A 22,733-nucleotide genomic window follows, 5' to 3' on the forward strand; every position below is an offset into this window, starting at 1 on the left:
CGGCAGCCAATCAGCGCTGAGCTCCCGCCCCACCCGCTAGGCGGGCGGCGTGGCTGGCCAATGAGAAACGGCGTAAGCACGGTGGGGCGGGAGGAAGGCGGGTGGGGGCGGGGCCGTCCGCAGCGGGGACCAATGGGCGGGCGGCGCGTGCAGCCGAGGGGCGGGTCTGAAGGCGGCGGCGGGAGGGGGCGCAGAGCGCGGCGGGCGGGGATCGGGGACAGCGGGTCCGGGAACGGGGATCCGGGGACAGGGGGTCCCGGGGGTCCCGGGGGGCTGGGAATTCGGGGACAGCGGGTCCCGGGGGTCCTGGGGGGCTGGGCGATCCCGAGGGGTTGGGGATCCGGGGACAGCGTGTCCCGCGTGGTTGGGGGTCCCGAGGGGTTGGGGTCCCGTGGTGATGCTGTGTCCCCTCCCCGCCCCCAGGATGGCGCAGAAAGAGAACGCGGACCCCGGCGTGTCCAGCCTGCCCGAGGTGACACCCCCTCCCCCGCGACGTTCCCCTGCCAGGGTGTCCCCCCGGGGCACTCGGGGTGATGCTGCCCTTTCTAGAGTGTCCCAGTCCCTGGGATGGGGGGTCTCGGAGTGCCCCAAACCCCTCCGGGGGGGGCCGTCCTTGGGAGGGGGTCTCGGGGTGCCCCCTGGGCCCCATCCTTGGGGCACCCTTGGGGCTGGTCCCGTGTGCTTTGGGGCCGCACCGACCCCTGGAGGTGGCCCCGTCCCAGGGGGGTGCGCTCAGGCACCCCCGGGCCCTTTTTGGGGGGGTGTCCTGTCCCTGGGGAGGGTGTTGGGGTCCCCCACCCCTGCAGGGTGTCTCAGGGTGACACCCCTCCCCGGCCGGGCCGCAGGTTCGCCGCGAGGAGCCGCTCACGCTGGAGCGCCGGCCAGGTACGGGGAGGGAGGGTCCGGGGGACGGAGCCCCATGGGGAGGAGTTGGGGCACCCGGACGCCTGGGTCCCTTGGTGGGGGCACGGGTGTTACCTGGGGGTCCGTGGACACCTGTGTCCCACGGGAGGGTCCTCGGGGGCCCCCAGGGTGTGTGTGGGGGTTCCCGCAGCTGAGCCTTCCCCACCAGGAGCTGCGCCCCTGCAGCCCATTGCCCTGCAGGCCTCTCCCCCGCCACAGTGAGTGACGGTGGGGGCAGAGCTGGGGGGCCTGTGGGTAACAGGGACCCCTGGGGTGATGTGGGACACTGGAGACCCTGGGGTGATGGGGGAGGGGGTGCCAGGGACCCCCTGGGTGGCACTGGGGGATGCCAGTTACCCCCTGGTGACAACAGGGGGCTCCTGGGGAGCTTCTGGGGACCACAATGTGGGGGTCCCAGAGACTCCCTGGGTGTTGGGGGGAAGAGAGCCCTGGGGCCCCTGGGGTGATGGTGGGTGGCACTGAGGGGACCCTGGGGTAATGAGGATGGCTCCTGGGATCCATGGAGTGACAGTGGGGAGGTCCTGTGGTCCGTGGGGTGTCCTGGGAACCCAAGTATAATAAGTTGGGGGGTCCCAGAGACCCCTTGGGTGATGGTGGGCGGCACTGTGGGGTGTCCTGAGGACCTTGGGGTGATTGTGGGGGCTCCAAGGACACTTTGAGTGGCACTGGGGGGCCCAGTTACCCCCAGTATGACAGTGGGGAAAGCATCCCAGAGACCCCATGGGTGGCAGTGCGGTGGTCCTGTGACCCCTGGGCATTGGTGGGTGACACTGGGGTTGGTGTTGACTATGTGTGGGCGCAGGTGCTGGGTGTCCCCCCTGTGATGGGGTGTCCCCCCTATGATGGGGTGCCCCCGCCATCGTGTGTCTCTGCCCCCCACTCTGCAGACGGACCTTCACGCTGGATGACTTTGAGATTGGGCGGCCGCTGGGGAAGGGCAAGTTCGGGAGCGTCTACCTGGCACAGGAGCAGAGCATGAAATTCCTGGTGGCGCTGAAGGTCCTCTTCAAGTCCCAGGTGGAGAAGGAAGGGGTGGAGCACCAGCTGCGGCGAGAGATCGAGATCATGGCCCACCTACAGTCAGGAAGCACAGGCATGAGGGTGTCGGGGGGAGGCGGGGTGGGGGAGCCTGGGGACCCTGGGTGGTGCTGGTAGGGTCCTGGGGACCTCCTGGGTGATGGTGGGTGGCACTGGGGCGACCCTGGGCTGATGAGGTGGGGGGTCCTGGGGTGATGAGGTGGCACTCGGAGACCCACGGGGTGACAGTGAGGGGATTCTGGGACCCAAGTATGATATCAACAGGTCCCAGAAGACCCCCTGGGTGGTGGTGGGTGGCACAGAAGTGACAGTGTGGGAGTCCTGTTGTCCTCTGGGTCATGGTGGGGGCTGTCCTGAACACCCTGGGGTGACAGTGGAGGGGTGTCCTGGGGCTCACTGGGGTGATGGTGGGTGGCACTGGGGTCCTCTAGGTGACACTGAGGGTGTTCTGGGGTCCCCTAGGTGACAGCAGGGGTCAGTTGCAGAGAGCCCATGGGAGGCACTGGGGACTCTGGGGTGGTAGTGGGGGGTCCTGGGGCCTCAACATGTGTCCCTGTTCCCCTCAGGCACCCCAACATCCTGTGCCTCTACAACTACTTCCATGATGAGCGGCAGGTGTTCCTCATCCTGGAGTACGCGCCCGGGGGGGGCACTCTACAAGGAGCTGCAGCGCCAAGGCCGCTTCGATGCCACCCGCACCGCCATGGTCAGGTCACCCCGAAATGGGGCACCCCTAGCGGGGAGCTCTGGAGCCACCCCAGACACCAGGGTGACCCCCACACATGGGGGTCTGGGCCCCCTGACCAGCCCCAAATGCTGAGGTCCCACCCAAGAATTGGTGTTGGGGTCCTCAAGGGCCCCCTGGTCAGTTTGGGGGTGCCCTGACCCCCTCGTTTCATCACCCCAGCTGATGGAGGAGGCGGCAGACGCGGTGCTGTACTGCCACGGGAAGAAGGTGATCCACCGGGACATCAAACCTGAGAACCTGCTGCTGGGGCTGATGGGGGAGCTGAAGATCACCGACTTCGGGTGGTCTGTGCACGCCCCCTCCCTCCGGTACGGCTGTGGGGGGCCCTGTGGGTCTGGGGGAGCACCCTGTGGCGCTGGAGGAGCCGAAGATCACTGACTTTGGGTCGTCTGTGCACCCTCTCCCCTTTGGTATGATCTGGGGAGGGGCCCTGTAGGGCTGGGGACGCTCTGGGGGGGGTCCTCCATGGGGCACCCTGTGCGGACAGGGACACAGCAGGGGCTGAGACCCCATGGGGATGGCGTCACCGGCCTGGGGGTGGCAAGCACCCCAGAGGACTCCAACATGCCAAGGCGGGGCTCCCCCTAAAACAGAGCTGCCTTTATGTACCTCTGGAGAGGCGGTGGGTACGTGTACACATGGGGGTGTCTCCTCATGGGGTGCCCCCCAGGCGGAGGACACTGTGTGGGACGCTGGATTACCTTCCCCCTGAGATGGTGGAGGGACGTGAGCACGACGAGAAGGTGGATCTGTGGTGCCTGGGGGTGCTGTGCTATGAGCTGCTGGCTGGGCACCGCCCCCTTCGAGAGCCTCTCCCACAACAAGACCTACCACCGCATCACCAAGGTGGGGACTGCGCCCTAGGGACCCTCACCCACCCGGGGAGCACCTCCGGGGACCCACAAGGACCCCAGAGCAACCCCCAGCCTCACGTGCTGTGCTCTCACAGGGGGGACCCTGCCACAGAGACCCCATGTTTAGGGAGCTCACACCCCCCTGGAATCCCCTGCCATGGGGACCCTGCCTGTGGAGAGCAGCCCCTGCCCCACTGTCACGGAATATTACCCCGAAGTACAACAGGGTCCAAAGCAGCCTTTATTAAACTGGTGAAACAGGGTTTTAATATTCCAAAGTGACTTAAATACAGGTTCGAATATCAGCTGGAAACTTATTTAGGGGCGGCAACCACTGCAGTAGGCGGTCCACAGAGTGCATGCACGTGGCTTCACTCAAAACAATGCCGGAGTCGCCCCTGAGTCCCGGAGAAGCACACACTTGCCCAAGCCTATCCGTAATTATTTTAAAGAGATAATTTAGAGTATGTGTGCAAACGGGCACAGAAAGTATGAATATACTCGCAATCCTGCGAGAAGTTTTCCTCCATTCGGTGCTTAAGTTTACACAGATCCTGTGCTACCTTTAAGCAAACACACAAACTGAAGCACATCGCGCACCACATAATGAAAAAACATGCCGCAAAATGCCAGGTTTCTGCAGAAATGTTACTCAACCCTCTAAAAAGTACCTCCATCTCTGATATCCTGCCGACTACGCCAAATTGTCACGGAATATTACCCCGAAGTACAACAGGGTCCAAAGCAGCCTTTATTAAACTGGTGAAACAGGGTTTTAATATTCCAAATTGACTTAAATACAGGTTCGAATATCAGCTGGAAACTTATTTAGGGGCGGCAACCACTACAGCAGGCGGTCCACAGAGTGCATGCACGTGGCTTCACTCAAAACAATGCCGGAGTCGCCCCTGAGTCCCGGAGAAGCACACACTTGCCCAAGCCTATCCGTAATTATTTTAAAGAGATAATTTAGAGTATGTGTGCAAACGGGCACAGAAAGTATGAATATACTCGCAATCCTGCGAGAAGTTTTCCTCCATTCGGTGCTTAAGTTTACACAGATCCTGTGCTACCTTTAAGCAAACACACAAACTGAAGCACATCGCGCACCACATAATGAAAAAACATGCCGCAAAATGCCAGGTTTCTGCAGAAATGTTACTCAACCCTCTAAAAAGTACCTCCATCTCTGATATCCTGCCGACTACGCCAAATTGTCACGGAATATTACCCCGAAGTACAACAGGGTCCAAAGCAGCCTTTATTAAACTGGTGAAACAGGGTTTTAATATTCCAAATTGACTTAAATACAGGTTCGAATATCAGCTGGAAACTTATTTAGGGGCGGCAACCACTACAGCAGGCGGTCCACAGAGTGCATGCACGTGGCTTCACTCAAAACAATGCCGGAGTCGCCCCTGAGTCCCGGAGAAGCACACACTTGCCCAAGCCTATCCGTAATTATTTTAAAGAGATAATTTAGAGTATGTGTGCAAACGTGCACAGAAAGTATAAATATACTCGCAATCCTGCGAGAAGTTTTACTCACGGCCGTGGGGGCGAGGCAAGCGGAGACTCCGTTCCGGGGAGCTGGGGGGGGCCGTGGCTCCTGGCGGCAGTGGCTAAGCTCGTTCTCTGAGAAAACTCCAACCAAAAAGGAAGTTTTCGACGAGTGTCCCGTTTTTAAGAGCTTGACCTGACTGCAGTCATTCCTCCTATTCCCGGAAGCCCCCCAAAAACATCCCCCACCCTGGGTGTGGGCGCCCAGCGGCTTTTGCCCCTAACGACTCTGCTGGTACGGGTGCTCTGGGGCCAGACAAAGAAGCTGTTAGGCCCACGGCAGCCAGGAGAGAGGGGGATGTGCCTACTCCTCCATACTGAAGGAAGGAGGGGGAGAGTGGGGGCAGAAGAGGGGGAGAGAGGCGAGGGGGGGTTGCATTCTGCCACAATCCCACCCTATGACTACAGTCATGGTCAAGTCATAACTCCAGAGTGGTGTGACAGCCACCTCTTGCCTCCAAAGTAAAAGGGGACATTCCTGCCAGTGAGCCTTAATGTCCACTGTGGATCGCCATATCTCATGTGTTGACTTACCCCTGCCAAACAGTTATTAATAACAATATACAATAGAATCGAAGTAATTGCAACAATCAACAATTGCCCAAGGTAATTAATGAGTCCCAGCATCAGTCACAGTTCATTAGTGTTTCCATTCCTGTGACTGTCTTCCTTCTGAATGGCTTGCTGGTTTTAGCTGGATCCTTTTCCACTCCGTCATTGTTGGCGGTGTTTTCAAGGCATCTGGATGCTTTTCCATCCCTTGCTGGTGTTAGCTGGATCTTCTTCCACAACAGGAACAGAGATTTTGTAGAAGGAAAACCTACAGCAACACTCATCAGCTGTTTTAACCTGAGCATTTGGCTTACGCAAGAGTAGCAGCTTTATTCTGCATTCCCCATCAGGCACTCGTGCACACACATTAAATCACACGCGCCCGGACACCCATAGGCCATGTGGGGTCCCCGGCTGCTGCAGCAATGGGGAGCTGGTGTAGCTAAAACTTCACACCAAACACACACAAGCAAACACCTTAAGGCAACTACTGCAATGGGGGTTTAAGTTAAAAGGTTAAGCTTCTGCTGTAACAAAACGGGTTGTATACAGCAAAATACACGTGCCTCTTTAACCCTCCAAAGCAATGGCTTATTATTATTATTATTATTTTGTGCAAATTTTAAAATCTTCAAATATGCATAAAAGCAATATCAACAACAAAAGTAGTTAAGTCTGCTAATACTGAAACTTCCGTAATGCAAAGGCACATGTCCAGGCCGAAGCAAAGGCTAGTGCCATGATTCTGCTTGCTGCTGGTCAGAATCCTCTATTAGTCTCTTAATATGAGACAACTTGTTGTGGAGATACACGCATCTGTACTTCTCTTCCACCCTGTCATCTTCCTTTGCCCTGCAAGAAAACACAAAGAACAGACCTCGGTCCCTTTGGAACCGGGCTTTCATAGTTAACGTGTTAGACTAGCTCAGAAGTTCTGAGCAGAAAATATCTCTTGGACCTTTTGTTTTAGGGGCAGGTCTTTATCGAGTTGCTGCCTGTTATTGACTCTTTATCAAAATCATTAATGACCTCCATAATGCCTCATTTAGCTGCAGTAGAGTGCCAGTAATTTTTTTGATAGCAAGTAATATTAGCAGCTACTTTTAGCAAGCAGCAGTGCTAAGGCACATTGCCGGGTCCTAATGGGAGCTGCCTCTGAACCTCAGAGAGCACTGAGCCGGGCGGGGTTGCTGGTCCCAAGCCGCGGGTTTTTTTTTTTTTTTTTTTTTAACTTCAGTTTGCAAGCCGGGGCGGGGGGGGTGCTCCCGCCCGCAGCGAGTGGGGGGGGGCGGCCAGCCGGAAGGTGGTTGCCTGCCTGCGCTCGCGAGGCCGGGCTGCCCTGCCCCACACCACCAGAACTTAGGGTCCAGGAACGGTGGCGGGCCGGGGGGAGATGCGCAGAGAGGCGACAGAAGTTTTACGGGGGGAAGTTTGCGTCCGTTTTTCGGGTTATGCCCGTACTGGACATGCGTTTCTAGCAGCTCTCTCAGGCCACTCCGTTTCATGTCGCCAGTCCCAGGGCAGTCGCCGGCACTCGCGGGGTGGGGCTTTGCTATGCCAGACCCCCTGAGTTGCTGGTACGGGGAGGGGGCCGTCTGGACACTGCGGCTTTTTATTTGCCTTTCTTCAAGATCATTAACAACCTCCGTAGTGCCCCGTTTTGCTGCATTTAGCAGGGGGGAACGTGGGGTACAGGTTATTGTAGATGTGGGTGGAGCAGGATCAAGTTGCAAGGGTGCAGAGGTAAATGGCAATATTTTAATACAGGCTACCTCTGCCCTGTGACTTCCAAAGCTCCAAATCTCCCCATTAGGTAAGCACCATCGTCTACCTGCCAAAATATCGAATCCCAATATGTTCGCTTTATAAGGACTCAGGGCAACTTCCACAGCCGTTGTCCGCTTTTCCCCAGGCAGCAAAAGGTGGATTCGAGCTAAAGGACATCTCTCTGCTACACCCGTTACCCCTACTATATTGATGGCCTTCCTTGATGGTTTAATCTCGAGTTTGTCAGCTTGCAGCCTGTTCAAAACACTGATTTGTGCACCCGTGTCAATTAAAAATTTCACACTTATTCGCCTTGGACCAACGGGAATATGTATGTATGGTTCTTTATCACTGGACCATTGGCAGGAGAATACCAAGCGGGTGGGGCGGTCCCGGTTCCCATCCGCCTTTACTAGTTTTTTGATTCCCTTTGTGAGGATGCGAAAGGGTTAGTGTTTCGCTTGTCCTCGGGGCGGGGGGCGGTTGCCGGTGCCTTCTCTTTGTTCTCTGATCTTCCCTCTAAGTATTCCACTAGCTCCTGTAAATGCTCAGTGGAGAGCTTGTGCACCAGTTTTCGAGGCACGCCCAAAGCGGCTGCACGATGCCAGAGGTCGCTCCGCTGCAAACTGCTACTCTGATTTGACTGGCAGCCAAAACGCTCCGGTTTCTGTGACGGGGGGGGCGGCCTAGTGGGGGGGGTCCCTAAAGAGGCTCGGCTCGGCTCGTCTTCCGGACCGCCCGGCTTCTATACGGGCTGCCGCTCGGGTCTACCCACCCCATCTCGCACCCATGTGTAACCACATTGTGTAAAATTTCCGCCCAGGTTAATACATGTTCAGGAGGACTTCGGGGATTTTGCTTATTGCGATCAATAGCCCCCTGAACTTTTTCCTTAAGGGATTGGACATATACTTTTAAGGCATCCGGTAATCCTTTAATAAGCAGCCGAAGGTGGACGGGATCCACCGGCGCCGCCATAGGGGGGGACTGCCGGCCTCTTTCATACATTGCTTGTATACAAGCCGCCTTTTGAACTCCCTCGGCAAGGTCTGATAAACCTTTTATAACAATTGCCACTGGCTCCCCATGTTCCCTGAGATCTATACCACCAGCCCAGTAAGCTACACGAGATGTAATGGACTGATCACCGTCTGGACCATCACTTAAAAATACCCCCGGGCCCCAGAAACCTGTGGCCTCATCCTTACTCAATAATATTCTATCACCCCCAGTAAGTGAAACGCGCCAAAGATATTCAGTCTCTGTCTCGCCCGGCTTCTGTGAGAATCTAGTTTGTAAATCCCCTAGCTCCAGTCCTGAATATGGCATGCTATGGGTAGCCGTGCGTGGATTTCTGCCTCGTCCATCCGTATGTGTTTCAGTTCTAATAAGAGGACGCACGTTCTTAGTCTCTACCCCCCCTTCATCAGCGCTGTTTTCAGAGTCAGTATCTCTGTTGAGAAGCGCGGGGGCCGAGGAGCACGCCTGAACTGGGGGGACGCTGGAGGAAGCTCTCATATTAATTAACAAAAACTCAAGTTTTTGTTCCAAAAAACCAAGTTTCTGTTCTAACAAGCCAAATCTCTGTTCTAAATAATCCGATCGTATGCTTTGTCGCGAAAAGTCCTGTATTAGACAGTCAAACTGTTCGCTCTGCCGCGACAGGTTTTGCTTTAAAAAGTCAAACTCTTTGCCTTGCGGCGAAAGGTCCTGCTTCAAGGAGTTAAACTGTTCGCTCTGCTGCGAAAAGTCCTGCTTTAAGGAATCAAACTGTTCGCTCTGCTGCGAAAAGTCCTGCTTTAAGGAGTCAAACTTTTCGCTTTGCTGCGAAAGGTTTTGCTTTAAAGAATCAAATTGTTTGGTTTGCCACAAAAGGTCCTGCTTTAAGGAGTCAAACTTTTCCCTTTGCCGCGAGAAGTTTTCCTCCATTCGGTGCTTAAGTTTACACAGATCCTGTGCTACCTTTAAGCAAACACACAAACTGAAGCACATCGCGCACCACATAATGAAAAACTACGCCGCAAAATGCCAGGTTTCTGCAGAAATGTTACTCAACCCTCTAAAAAGTACCTCCATCTCTGATATCCTGCCGACTACGCCAAATTGTCACGGAATATTACCCCGAAGTACAACAGGGTCCAAAGCAGCCTTTATTAAACTGGTGAAACAGGGTTTTAATATTCCAAATTGACTTAAATACAGGTTCGAATATCAGCTGGAAACTTATTTAGGGGCGGCAACCACTACAGCAGGCGGTCCACAGAGTGCATGCACGTGGCTTCACTCAAAACAATGCCGGAGTCGCCCCTGAGTCCCGGAGAAGCACACACTTGCCCAAGCCTATCCGTAATTATTTTAAAGAGATAATTTAGAGTATGTGTGCAAACGGGCACAGAAAGTATAAATATACTCGCAATCCTGCGAGAAGTTTTACTCACGGCCGTGGGGGCGAGGCAAGCGGAGACTCCGTTCCGGGGAGCTGGGGGGGGCCGTGGCTCCTGGCGGCAGTGGCTAAGCTCGTTCTCTGAGAAAACTCCAACCAAAAAGGAAGTTTTCGACGAGTGTCCCGTTTTTAAGAGCTTGACCTGACTGCAGTCATTCCTCCTATTCCCGGAAGCCCCCCAAAAACATCCCCCACCCTGGGTGTGGGCGCCCAGCGGCTTTTGCCCCTAACGACTCTGCTGGTACGGGTGCTCTGGGGCCAGACAAAGAAGCTGTTAGGCCCACGGCAGCCAGGAGAGAGGGAGATGTGCCCACTCCTCCATACTGAAGGAAGGAGGGGGAGAGTGGGGGCAGAAGAGGGGGAGAGAGGCGAGGGGGGGTTGCATTCTGCCACACCCACATGCTGCTGGGGAACCCAAGGGCTGGGCAGGACCCCAGGATCTGGGCCCCACATACACAGCACCTGCCCCACACCCTCCATTCTCACTGTGGGGCGAGACCCACGACTGAGGGGCCAGGGACACCGGTGCTGGGTGGGGGTGTCCTTGTGCCCCGTCCATTTCCAGGGTCCCTGAGTCCCCCGCGTCCCGCCAGGTGGACCTGCACTTCCCGCCCCCCGTGCCCGAGGGCGCCCGTGATCTCATCTCGCACCTGCTGCGCCGCAGCCCGGCCCAGCGCCTGCCCCCGCGGGACGTGCTGCAGCACCCCTGGGTGCGCACCCACTCCCGGCGGTTGCTGCCCCCTGCCTGCGCGTCCCCACCCCGTGAGTTCAAACACTTGGATTATTAAAGATCTGCGGTAATATAATAAATATCAGCCTGCAGCTTTGCTAAACATCCGTGTCACAGTTCCGTCCAAAGGTGTCAACTACTGCATGAAACAAAAGTAAAGCTGCAACTCCCCTGCAGCAGCTGCCGAGCGCAGGGACACGGCTGCGAGGCCTGACACCCGCGCCCCGGGCAGAGCGCGGGTGGCACCGCGCACCGGGCAGACCGCGGGCGACAAAATTCTCGGGGAAAAAAACTGGAGTAGAATAGCAGCAGGGCTGGCACAAGCTGGTACCTCCACAGGGGTCCAACCCGAGCATAGTAAACCATAGACTTCTGTATCTTTACAAACCGTTCATACCATCATTCAGTCCAACAGCAATATTTAACTGTGAGGTCTTCTTGCTTCTCCTTGGATTTTTTTCTCCGATTCCACGTGGGCCTTTGTTTTTCAGCTGTAGACATTGTTTATGGTCCATAGCCTTGCAGGTACTGTTTTGTCTGAATAAATCCTTTCTTCTCAGCAAAGTGTGAAATAGGCCCCATTTTGCAGATGTCTGTAATGTCTCCTCTGTGTTAGTTTTGGATCGTTGTTTTTCCCAGACAGTTCCGTTCTTCCCAGCAAAGTGCAAACAAGACCTTATCTTGCAAGTGTTCAGTGTGGTTTGTAGTTTGTAGTCAGGCCCCCACCTCCTCTGGACACGTGTTCATTAGAGCATAAGCAAAACAGCGCTGGGTGCGTGGGGGATTCACTCCGCCCAACATGCACACCTTTAAACAATAAGAAGTGTGCTTAAATACAGTAAGGTGTTACTTATTCATAATGACCCCAGGAATGCCTGCACATATTCATAACCTTTCCCGCTTCTGATTAAAATGAGTCTCAGAGAACCATTTCCATAGACGCTCCCTTGTTGTGCCTGCGCAGTGCCACTTGGTGAATTTGAGGAGGGGTCTTTGGATGAAGCTCCTTCAGCTTCGTCACAGTGAACTTTTTACCTTTGGCTCATTATGTTGAATTGACTGGGACCCAAGCTGCCAAGTTGAATGAAACCAGACTGGCGCCCCCTTTTTGCTGTAAATCTTCGTTATCTTGTCTCCTCAAGTTTACAGCTAGGTGCAGTAAAACTTCTTATCTTGGCATTCAATGGGGTTCTGTTCTTCTTAACATAAAGCTCTAAACTAAGCATTTATTGTGTGGCTAAGCCTTAAAGTGTTAGTTCGTTAGTAGGCACCCATTATATGTTTAGCTAACCCTTAAAATGTTAGTTCCCTCTGTCAATACAACTTAATAAGCAAGTTTCATAACTTTTTACATAGAACTTAATCACCTTTTTCCAGGTTCAGAGACCGTGCCTCACTTGGTTATATCTGTAAACATCAAACATCTTAGCACGAATCACAACTACATTTTTCACAAGAGTGTCCTGATTGCGGTGCTGAGTGTTGGATAGATTTGAGCTGCGTAGCGGAATTGTTTAGTTTTGGAGAGGGTGGGATAAACTTGGAACACAACTTGTGAGGGCGGTATGTCGTGGGTAGGCTTTAGTATTATGCGTGGAGCGGTGCTGTAAGCGTTCATAGTTATTGCCTGTCTTTGTTACAAGATGAGCCGTGTCGTTCTGTGTGACGCGTAACGGGAGGACGGCGTAGGAGCGTCATTCTGAAAAAGAGCCCGTTGGGGGGTATTTTAGCTGGCAGGAAAGAGACTGGGGAACCGCCCGCTGATAATGCGAGTAGAGCAGCCTTGATGAGATGTGATGAGCAGAGGCCATTGTGTAAAGTGGACAAGGAAGGAAAGGCTGTGGGCAAAGCGCGGTGCTGCAGCCGGCAGCCCCAGAGCGGAACTCTGCTGTGGAATTCCTGTGTTTCAGAGGGGGAGCTGTGACCGCCCCATGCTCAGCAGACCCCCCAGCCCAGGTCGGGGGAGCAGCCCCAGAGCAGGACTCGCGGCACCGTCCTCTGTCCCCAGCGTGCCGGGGGGCGGCTGCCGGCCTGTGGGACGTGGATGCGGCTGTTCGGGGCACTGACGCCCCGTTTTTGGGGGGCTCTGGTATGTATATATGTAGATGGCATTTTAAAGTAATGAGCTGCCCGCTGGGGCTGTTTTCCTTTTCTACCTTTTTTTTTTGAGTGAATAAATGGGGGGACACGGGGGATGACGATGATGTTACTGGAGGAGCAGGCCAGCGAGAGATGGGGGCTTACAGCCCCAAAATGCCTGAAGATTCATGGGCGGGGTGTTCAGTGGTACTGTGGGGAGGAGAAATTACTCCCCATCCCCTGCAGGGAAAACAGAACAATCCCACATCAAAGCCGTCCTAGAGAAATACTCGCTGTTTGTCATTCAGGTTCTAGAACAGCCCAATGTCCTGTTAAAGGTTGTGGTGGTGCGGGTCAGGGATCCCCAGGCTGTGCCAGGACCACAGGACGGCTGCTGGTGGAACCAAAGTCAAGGACAACTTCTCAGAGGTAAGAACCTTTCGATTTGTTCCCCTCAGGACACATCCCTTTGCCTCTGGACCCCTCACAAGCTTACTCGCCCCCTGGTTCCCTCAGAAACCCATTTCCTTCCAGTTCCTCTGCGATTGCCCTGCCTGCCTTTGGGTCCCTGCAGGCTCTTTGGTGGCATCACGGGGCCTGTTTGACCTTTGCCCCATTAAATTCCCCTCTTTTCTCTCTTCCCCTCAAAACTTGCCCGTTTGCTCTTGCCACATTCCAGAGGCCTCATTTTTCCCTCTTGTCTCCTCTCAGGACCCCTCATCTGTTGGCCTCTGTCGAGGGTTTAGATTGCGGGGTGACAGTAACACTCTGGCAGATGTATTCTTAACCCACTCTTCCCCCTGCCACTTCCCCCTTTTTGCCCCTCCCTCTCCCCCCTTCCACTCAGGACAGGCGATTGGGAGGGAAAAAGAAGGACAGAAAGAAGAGAGTTGGAAAAAATTGAAGATGTTTTACTAATGCTATTAATAAGAATAGAGAAAATAATACAAAATATACAAAACCAATCTTGAAAGTCTCAGCAACTGCAGAGGCGGCACCCGAAGTCCTGGACTGGACTCTGCAGCCAACCGGAGCTGGATTCAGTCTGTCACTAGGCCTCAGTTCGCAGGGATGACTAGCAAGGTCCTCTCCTAATGTTGGCCATAGGGAAAAGGGAAAAAGGGACGAGATCCTCGTGATCTCTCATTTTATATGAAGTATTCACGTGAATGGAATGTTATACACAGTTGGTCAGTTTCTTGGTCACTTGTTTCTCGTCGCCCCTCTCGCGAGATGTCCATCCGTGCTTATCAATAAGTTTTCATTCCATTGCTAGGTTTACCAAACATGTGTCTGGTTCTCCAGGAAAATGCAGTTAATACGAAGGCTGTAGCTGACAGGCAAAATGCACTGAAAGAGAAACTTGTTTTTAACAAAACCAGGACATTCCACCCCTTATAATATGCCACTCACTGAATACTTAAACCTTATCAATACAATCTATCAACACAATCTAATTAATCACTACTACTATATATATATACACATATGTACATATATACACAGGAGTAATTAATCTTAATCAGTGGACCATCCTTTAAAAAGTTCATTAAGTTCATTTTGTCACAGCAGCCTTCCAGGGCAGGAAAAATGGTACAAGTGTATCTCATGACCACTGTTTGTGGGTTAAAGACATCAACTTCGAAGAAGTTGTCAGGCGCCACTCGAAGAAGGCTAGCTCTGGTTTCATCATCACTGTCTTGATCTGAAAGACACTTATTAAATACTGTTAGTGTGGCAATTCGCATCCTGCAGTTCAGTATTGCATATTTTCACCTAAGCTCAAATCCCCTTGAGGTACACACCGAACTTCTCCATCCTTAAGCATCACCCACCAGGTGCTGCCAGGTCCCTGGGCAAAAACAATCCCAGTAATGGGCTTGCCTTTGCCTGAGGCAGGAGTAACCCAGACTGCCTTTCCTAACATGTTTTTCATGTGTACTACAGGGACTTTATCTCCTTCTACAGTCCATAGAATTTCTGATTGGGCAGGCCCAGCTCGATTGGTTGATCCCCTGGTGTTGACCAACCAAGTGGCTTTTGCTAAATGTGAATCCCAGTTTTTAAAGGTTCCACCACCAAGTGCCTTTAGTGTAGTTTTTAGCAAACCATTGTACCTTTCAATTTTCCCAGAGGCTGGTGCATGATATGGAATATGATATACTCACTCAATACCATGTTCTTTGGCCCAATTGTCTATAAGACTGTTCTTGAAATGAGTACCATTGTCTGATTCAATTCCTTCTGGCGTACTGTGTCGCCAAAAGATTTGCTTTTCAAGGCCCAAGATAGTATTTCGGGCTGTAGCATGAGGTACAGCATATGTTTCCAACCATCCAGTGGTTGCTTCCACCATTGTAAGCACATAACGCTTACCTTGACGTGTTTGTGGAAGTGTAATATAATCAATCTGCCAAGCTTCTCCATACTTATACTTTAACCATCGCCCCCCATACCATACAGGCTTTAACCGTTTTGCTTGTTTGATTTCGGCGCAAGTTTCACATTCAGGAATAACGTGTGAAATAGTGTCCATAGTTAAATCCACCCCTCGATCACGAGCCAATTTATACGTTGCTTCTCTACCTTGATGCCATGAAGCATCATGGGCCCACCGGGCTAGGAAAAGTTCACCTTTATGTTGCCAGTCCAAGTCCACCTCAGCTACTTTAATCTTAGCAGCTTGATCCGCTTGTTGGTTGTTTAGATGTTCCTCGGTGGCTCGACTTTTAGGCACATGAGCATCTACATGCCGAACTTTCACAGGCAGGCTCTCTAGCCGAGCAGCAATGTCTTGCCACAGTGTGGCAGCCCAAATGGGTTTACCTCTGCGCTGCCAGTTGCTTTTCTTCCACTGCTGTAGCCACCCCACAAGGCATTTGCTACCATCCATGAGTCAGTATAGAGATAAAGTATTGGCCACTTCTCTTGTTCAGCAATGTCCAAAGCCAGCTGGATGGCTTTCACTTCTGCAAACTGACTCGATTCACCTTGTCCTTCAGTGGCTTCTGTAACTTGTCGTGTGGGACTCCACACAGCAGCTTTCCACCTTCGATGTTTTCCTACAAGACGACAGGATCCATCTGTGAACAGTGCATACTGCTTATCAGTCTCTGAAAGAGTATTATACGGTGGTGCTTCTTCAGCACGTTTTACTTCCTCCTCATCTGGAGACATCCCAAAGTCTTTGCTTTCTGGCCAGTCTGTAATCACTTCTAAGATTCCTGGATGGTTGGGACTTCCAATTTGAGCTCGTTGCGTGATCAATGCAATCCATTTACTCCACGTAACTTCAGTTGCATGATGTGGAGGGGGAACCGTCCCTTTGAACATCCAGCTCAGCACCGGCAGTCGAGGTGCCAGGAGGAGATGTGCTTCAGTACCGATCACTTCTGAAGCAGCTCGAACTCCTTCATATGCTGCTAGTATCTCTTTTTCAGTTGGAGTCTAGTTGGCCTCAGATCCTTTGTATCCTCGACTCCAAAAACCTAAGGGTCGACCTCGGGTTTCTCCTGGTGCTTTCTGCCAGAGGCTTCAGGTAAGTCCATTATCTCCGGCTGCAGTGTAGAGCACATTTTTAACATCTAGTGCAGTCCGAACTGGTCCAAGGGCCATCGCATGAGTTATCTCACGCATAATTTGTTCAAAGGCTTGTCGTTGTTCAGGGCCCCACTCAAATTGGTTCTTTTTTCGAGTCACTCGATAGAGAGGGCTCATAATCTGGCTGTAGTCAGGAATATGCATTCTCCAAAAACCTACAACGCCCAAGAAAGTCTGTGTCTCCTTTTTATTAGTAGGTGGAGACATTGCAGCAATTTTGTTGATCGCATCCATTGGGATCTGACGATGGCCATCTTGCCATTTTATTCCTAAAAACTGGATCTCTCGTGCAGGTCCCTTGACCTTGCTTTGTTTTATGGCAAAACCAGCATCCAAAAGAATCTGAATTATTCTCTCACCTTTCTCGAAGACTTCTTTCGCTGTGTCGCCCCATACGATGATGTCATCAATATATTGCAAGTGTTCTGGAGCTTTACCTTGCTCCAGCGTGGTCTGGATCAGTCCATGGCAGATGGTAGGACTGTGTTTCCACCCCTGGGGCAAGCGATTCCACGTGTCCTGGACGCCTCTCCAGGTGAAAGCAAACTGCGGCCTGCACTCTGCTGCTACAGGAATAGAGAAAAATGCATTAGCAATGTCCATTGTAGCATACCACTGAGCTGCCTTTGACTCCAGTTCAAATTGCAGTTCTAGCATGTCAGGCACAGCAGCACTCAGTGGTGGCGTAACTTCATTCAGGCCACGATAGCCCACAGTTAGTCTCCACTCGTCACTAGACTTAGGCACCGGCCAGATTGGGCTGTTAAAAGGTGAGCGAGTCTTACTGATCACACCCTGGCTTTCCAATTGACGGATCAACTTCTGGATAGGAATCAAAGAGTCTCGATTGGTGCGATATTGCCGGCGATGCACCGTCGTGGTAGCAATTGGCACCTGCTGATCGTCAACCATCAGCAGTCCTACAACAGAAGGGTCATCTGAAAGACCAGGCAAATCAGACAGCTCTTCAATTTTCTCAGTGTCCACAGCTGCTATACCAAATGCCCACCTATACCCTTTTGGGTCCTTAAAATACCCTCTCTTGAGGTAGTCTATGCCAAGGATGCACGGAGCATCTGAACCAGTCACAATGGGACGCTTTTGCCAGTTTTTTCCAGTTAGGCTCATTTCAGCCTCTACAACAGTCAGTTCCTGGGATCCCCCAGTCACTCCAACAATATGGATGGATTGCGTTCCTTTATAATTAGAAGGAATTATTGTGCACTGAGCAGCAGTGTCCACTAAAGCTTTGTACTCCTGGGAGTGTGTTGTACCAGGCCATCGTATTTGTACAATCCAATAAACTCTGTTATCCCTTTCCTCCACCTGGTTGGAGGCAAGGCACCTCTAATTTCTGTTTTGCACAGTCTCTGGGTGTGAATTAGAGGTTCCCTCAAGAGCATCAGAATCTCTTCTGCTCCTTTTGTAAACTGGAGCAGCCACCTTCCTAGGAGTTTTTCCTTTGATTTCACGTACTCGTTCTTTGAGTTCTGAGATAGGTCTTCCATGCCACTTATTCATGTTTTCTCCCTGCTCATGTAGGAAGAACCACAGTGAACCTCTTTTTGTGGGCTGCCTCTGTCCTCTCTCTCGAGATTGGAAACGCCTTTTCCTAACAGCTGAAACATAGGTTTGTGCAGGTCGTGAATGGTATGTGTCTTCTCTGAGTTCTTTGATCTCTTGCAATAGCTTTTCAAACCGGTCATCAGATTTTTCACACAGTTTCTCCACAGCAGAGACACAAGACCGTAGAGAACCAGCAAGGCTGTCCTCAAAGTCACGGAGCTGCTCAATCACTTCAGTAATATCTTGTACACCTCTAGATGACCAGAGCATTCCTGCCAATGACTTAGCATATGCAAGTGATGCACTTTGTACAAATCTGCGCCACAGAGGTCGTGAACAATTGATTCTATCTGGGTCTGTTCTTTCTTGGCTGTTTGGTCCAAAATAGATGATCTCTCGCACAGCTAATTCTCTCAGGAATTGAATACCTTTCTCCATAGTATTCAATTTCCCTAACTTGGATATACAGTCTTCCTTGTAGGGAAATCTTACTTTCATAGCTGCCAGGAGTCGGGTCCAGAGAGTAGTGGCATTAGACTCTCTTGAAATTGCCCTATCAATGGTGGAATCTCTTGACAGAGATCCCAGCTGCCTGGCTTCACCACCTTCCAGTTCAATTGTATCTGCCCCATTGTCCCAGCATCGGAGCAGCCAGGTTAAAATATTCTCTCCTTCATAACGACTAAAGTCTTTTCGCAGATCTCTCAGCTCACCTGGAGAAAAGTACTGAGTGGTGGTCACTTCATCTCCTCCCTGTCCTGATGGTGCCCCTTGGGTTGATGTTGGCCCTGTGCCATCATCTGCTGCACGGGTAGTCTTTCTAGTGACTTTCTTACAACCAGCAACTGATGCTGATATGGGTTTACCATCATTTGATTCATTTCCAGAGTCTGAATGACTGTCACAGTGATCGCTATGGTTACAGCGGCAACAGTGTCCAGTGTGTGAAGAAGAGGGGGCTGCCTTTAAGGCTGCAGAATTATTGTTATCACTAATGACCTTGGCAGAAGAACTCTACGGAGGAGCTGTAGTTTCAGCCTGCGAAGGCGTTGGGGGGGCAGCTTTCGCTGTTTTGCTCTTCCTCGAGCGGCCAGGAGTGCTTTTTGCTAAAGCTTCCGAAGACGCACCGCAAATCTCAGGACTAAAATGGGACGCAAACCTCCTGTTGAACGCCATTTCTCTTAACAGAAGCACAAACTGACACACATTCAGCAAACCAGATAACACCATCACAGTTCTATCAAAACTCCAAGGATATTCAAAGCTCTCTAAAACATTTGCGAACTGTCCTAGCGAAAAAACGAAAGTATTGTTAGTCAGCCTTTCTAAAGATTCGCTTGACCAATTAGCAAACACAGAGCCGTACTGCTCTTTAATCTCTCCTGGAGGCTTTTCAAGGTAAAGCAGAAGCGAGTAGAAATTCATTAGTGGCTGCAGTATAATGAAATAAACCAGTGACAAACCACACAGTATCATCATAGCCATTGTCCAGTTCCTTGTTGTTATATAATGAATACTTCGATTTAAAAAGAAAGCCCAGCACAGATATGGAATCAGTGAGCACAATGTAGAAAATAACTGATACAACTTATGCCATAACATCTTTAAATCAGTGTAATTCACTTTGCTTTAATACCACTAAATAATATCCGAAGCAAACAGACGCGCGAGTATCACAACTCTATGAGTTGGCACCGTGCCAAGAAAATTGAAAGGTACGTCAGAGCAGTAGAAAAGCCAAAAATCTCCAGATTTACCCCTTTCTCTTGCCCCACGTTGGACGCCAATTATCTGTCGAGGTTTAAGATTGCGGGGTGACAATAAAACCCTGGCAGATGTATTCTTAACCCCCTCTTCCCCCCCACTTCCCCCTTTTTGCCCCTCCCTCTCCCCCCTTCCACTCAGGACAGGCGATCGGGAGGGAAAAAGAAGGACAGAGAGAAGAGAGTTGGAAAAAACTGAAGATGTTTTACTAATGCTACTGATAAGAATAGAGAAAATAATACAAAATATACAAAACCAATCTTGAAAGTCTCAGCAACTGCAGAGGCGGCACCCAAAGTCCTGGATTAGACTCCACAGCCAACCAGAGCTGGGTTCAGTCTCTCACTAGGCCTCAGTTCGCAGGGACGACTAGCAAGGTCCGCTCCTAATGTCGGCCATAGGGAAAAAAGGAAAAAAGGGCCGAGATTCTCATGATCTCCCATTTTATATGAAGTATTCACGTGAATGGAATGTTATACACAGTTGGTCAGCTGTTTCTCATCGCCCCTCTCGCGAGATGTCCATCCGTGCTTATCAATAAGTTTGCATTCCATTGCTAGGTTTACCAAAACATGTGTCTGGTTCTCCAGGAAAATGCAGTTAATATGAAGGCTTTAGCTGACAGGCAAAATTCACTGAAAGAGAAACTAGTTTTTAACAAAACCAGGACATTGGATCCACACCCCATCACTCCAGGAGGTTCATGGATCCACCAGGTTCATGGATGATTCCTGAGGACCATCCAAGTGTGGGCAGTGTAAGAGAGGAGCAGAGCAGGGTCAGCTCATGGGCCATGACTGAGTACAGCCACCCCAGCAGCAGCCGTTGCCCATCTCCCAGGCACAGCCATGCCCACAGCATGCAAATGGCACTGCCATACATGATTAGCCCAAGAGAGGCCTTTCCTCCTTCCATATTCCCAGGAAAATCTTCCTTCTGTTCCTCCTCCACCTGCAGACATCAACTGCTTTCCATTTCTGGGCTCAGACATGGCTGGAAGGGTTCACTGAAGCCATCAGCCATCTCATTGCTTCTCCCTGGCATGCCCTGACCTCTCCCACACCTACAATGGCCAATCACGGCTGCTCAGGCCTCCCGCTCTTCAGAAGACGCCTCGAGCTTCTTGGTTCTTGATGGTGTTTCTTATAAATGTCCTCACCCTCTCCAGAGTTCACGGTGAGCTTTTTTGTCCATAACAGCCCTTTATGACCATGTCTCACTAAATGGTTGTGTTTGTATGATCATTTGTGCAGAAAGGGCAGTCACAGGACAGCACCCAATATGTCAAAACTGATGCCGAGTGAAATGCCGTAAAGACCCGACGAGTTCCCCCTGTGTCGGTGTCTCTCCTGGAAGGAGTCTGTCCCGAGAAGGGGATGCAGCTCCTGCCACTCTCTGCAAAGGCACATGAGCAGTGTCCATCACCTGGGGACACAAAGGGTGACGTTTGCCACACCACCCTTCATCTGAACCACTTAGATGTGTGCTTGTGGATGAGGTATGGAGCCTTATAGTGCCAATACCTATTTAACTGTCATTGCCAGAGGGGCGACCACACATGCAGAGTACTATTTTACACGTATTTAAATATAAGCATGTTAAACTTTTATTTTTCTTCTTAAAACCCTCATTCCCAGACAAATTACGCAAACACTTGAAGGATTACTCATGTCTTTTAACATGATTATCCTCAGAAGGCCACCAGCTTTGCTTCTCAGGAAATGGGATCCAGAGTCCAAGGGCAGGATGGTTTGGGCTCTGTGCTGGGATCTGGAAACTGAAACGTGCTCCCATCTCCCAGCCCCTTGCCCTCCTGAGTGAGGGTGTGAGACATTCTGCCAGCGAGGGCTGAACTCACAGCCATGACCAGTATCTTATGTCCAACTGCAGCCAACGGTGTCCTGCCAGCTCGGGATTGGAGCTTCCATTGCTGGAGGTGTTTAAAAGATGTGGAGATGTGGCGATGAGGGATATGGTTTAGTTGTGGACTTGGCAGTGTTTCATTGACAGTTGGACTCCATGTTCTTAAGGGTCTTTTCCAGCCTAAATATTTCTATGATTATATGGTTCTATGTTGCTATGATTCTATGATTTGGGTTGGAACTATTCCAGTTCCCATCATTTCCAGCTTCCCTCAGAGGCAGCTGTTGTGTGGCACAACTGTCCTGGCTCTCCAGGCAGGTTGGGCACTGGGTTGGTGTTGGCGTTAGGAGTTTTCCACTTCCTGGGATAAAAGACTGTTGAGCAGAGACAGTTGTAGAGGTTTGGGTCACAGGGGTTTGCAGCAATCCTGTCAAAATCTGAGCAGGATGAGCTTTGGAGCCCAGGGAGGACAGAGACATTCTCAAGGATGGTTTTGAACAGTGGCACTATCTATCACTAATAACAGCACCAGGGAACTCCTCATTCTTGGTTATGCTGCTGAACTAAAGGTCTTTAGTGTCCCTCCCAGCAGTCATTCTCACTTCTCAAAACTACATCTCAGTAGTTATCCTCTTGCATGTGTTTCTGGTTCCAGCCAGGCAGAGGAAAGGGATAACAGAGTTTACTGGATGGTACACATAAGATGGCCTGCTACAACACACCCCCAGGAGTACAAGGCTTTGGTGGACACTGCTGCTCAGTGCACAATAATTCCTTCAGACTGTAAGGCGACACAACTCATCAGTATTTTTGGAGTGACTTGGGGGATCCCAAGAGCTGACTGTTGTAGAGGCTGAAATGAGCCTAACTGGAAAAAAATGGCCAAAGCATCCCATTGTGACTGGCCCAGACGCTCCGTGCATTCTTGGCATAGACTACCTTAAGAGAGGGTATTTTAAGGACCCAAAAGGGTATAGGTGGGCATTTGGGACAGCAGCTATGGACACGGAGAGAATTGAAGAGCTGTCTGATTTGCCTGGTCTTTCAGATGACCCTTCTGTTGTAGGACTGCTGATGGTTGATGATCAGCAGGTGCCAGTTGCTAGCACAACGGTGCATCGTTGACAGTATCGCACCAGTCGGGACTCTAGGATTCCTATTCAGTAATTGATTCGTCAACTGGAAAGCCAGGGTGTGATCAGTAAGACTCGCTCACCTTTCAGTAGCCCAATTTGGCCAGTGTGC

The 22,733-nt window shown here is 51.5% G+C and overlaps 1 protein-coding gene across 1 annotated transcript; it reads left to right on the forward strand.

The window, feature by feature from the left end:
- Positions 1 to 424: 424 nt before the first annotated feature.
- Positions 425 to 10,674, forward strand: LOC308044779 (aurora kinase C-like; the record flags this gene model as incomplete). The annotated part of the gene is given in 10 exon segments (XM_080351642.1): positions 425 to 472; positions 846 to 885; positions 1,055 to 1,121; positions 1,812 to 2,003; positions 2,529 to 2,601; positions 2,603 to 2,668; positions 2,870 to 3,018; positions 3,381 to 3,495; positions 3,497 to 3,556; positions 10,480 to 10,674. Coding segments are annotated over 10 exon segments (1,005 nt in total).
- Between the last annotated feature and the right edge of the window lie 12,059 nt (positions 10,675 to 22,733).

This window comes from Nesoenas mayeri (assembly GCF_963082525.1).
Source record: "Nesoenas mayeri genome assembly, chromosome: 11".
In the NCBI taxonomy this organism is placed as follows: Eukaryota; Metazoa; Chordata; class Aves; order Columbiformes; family Columbidae; genus Nesoenas; species Nesoenas mayeri.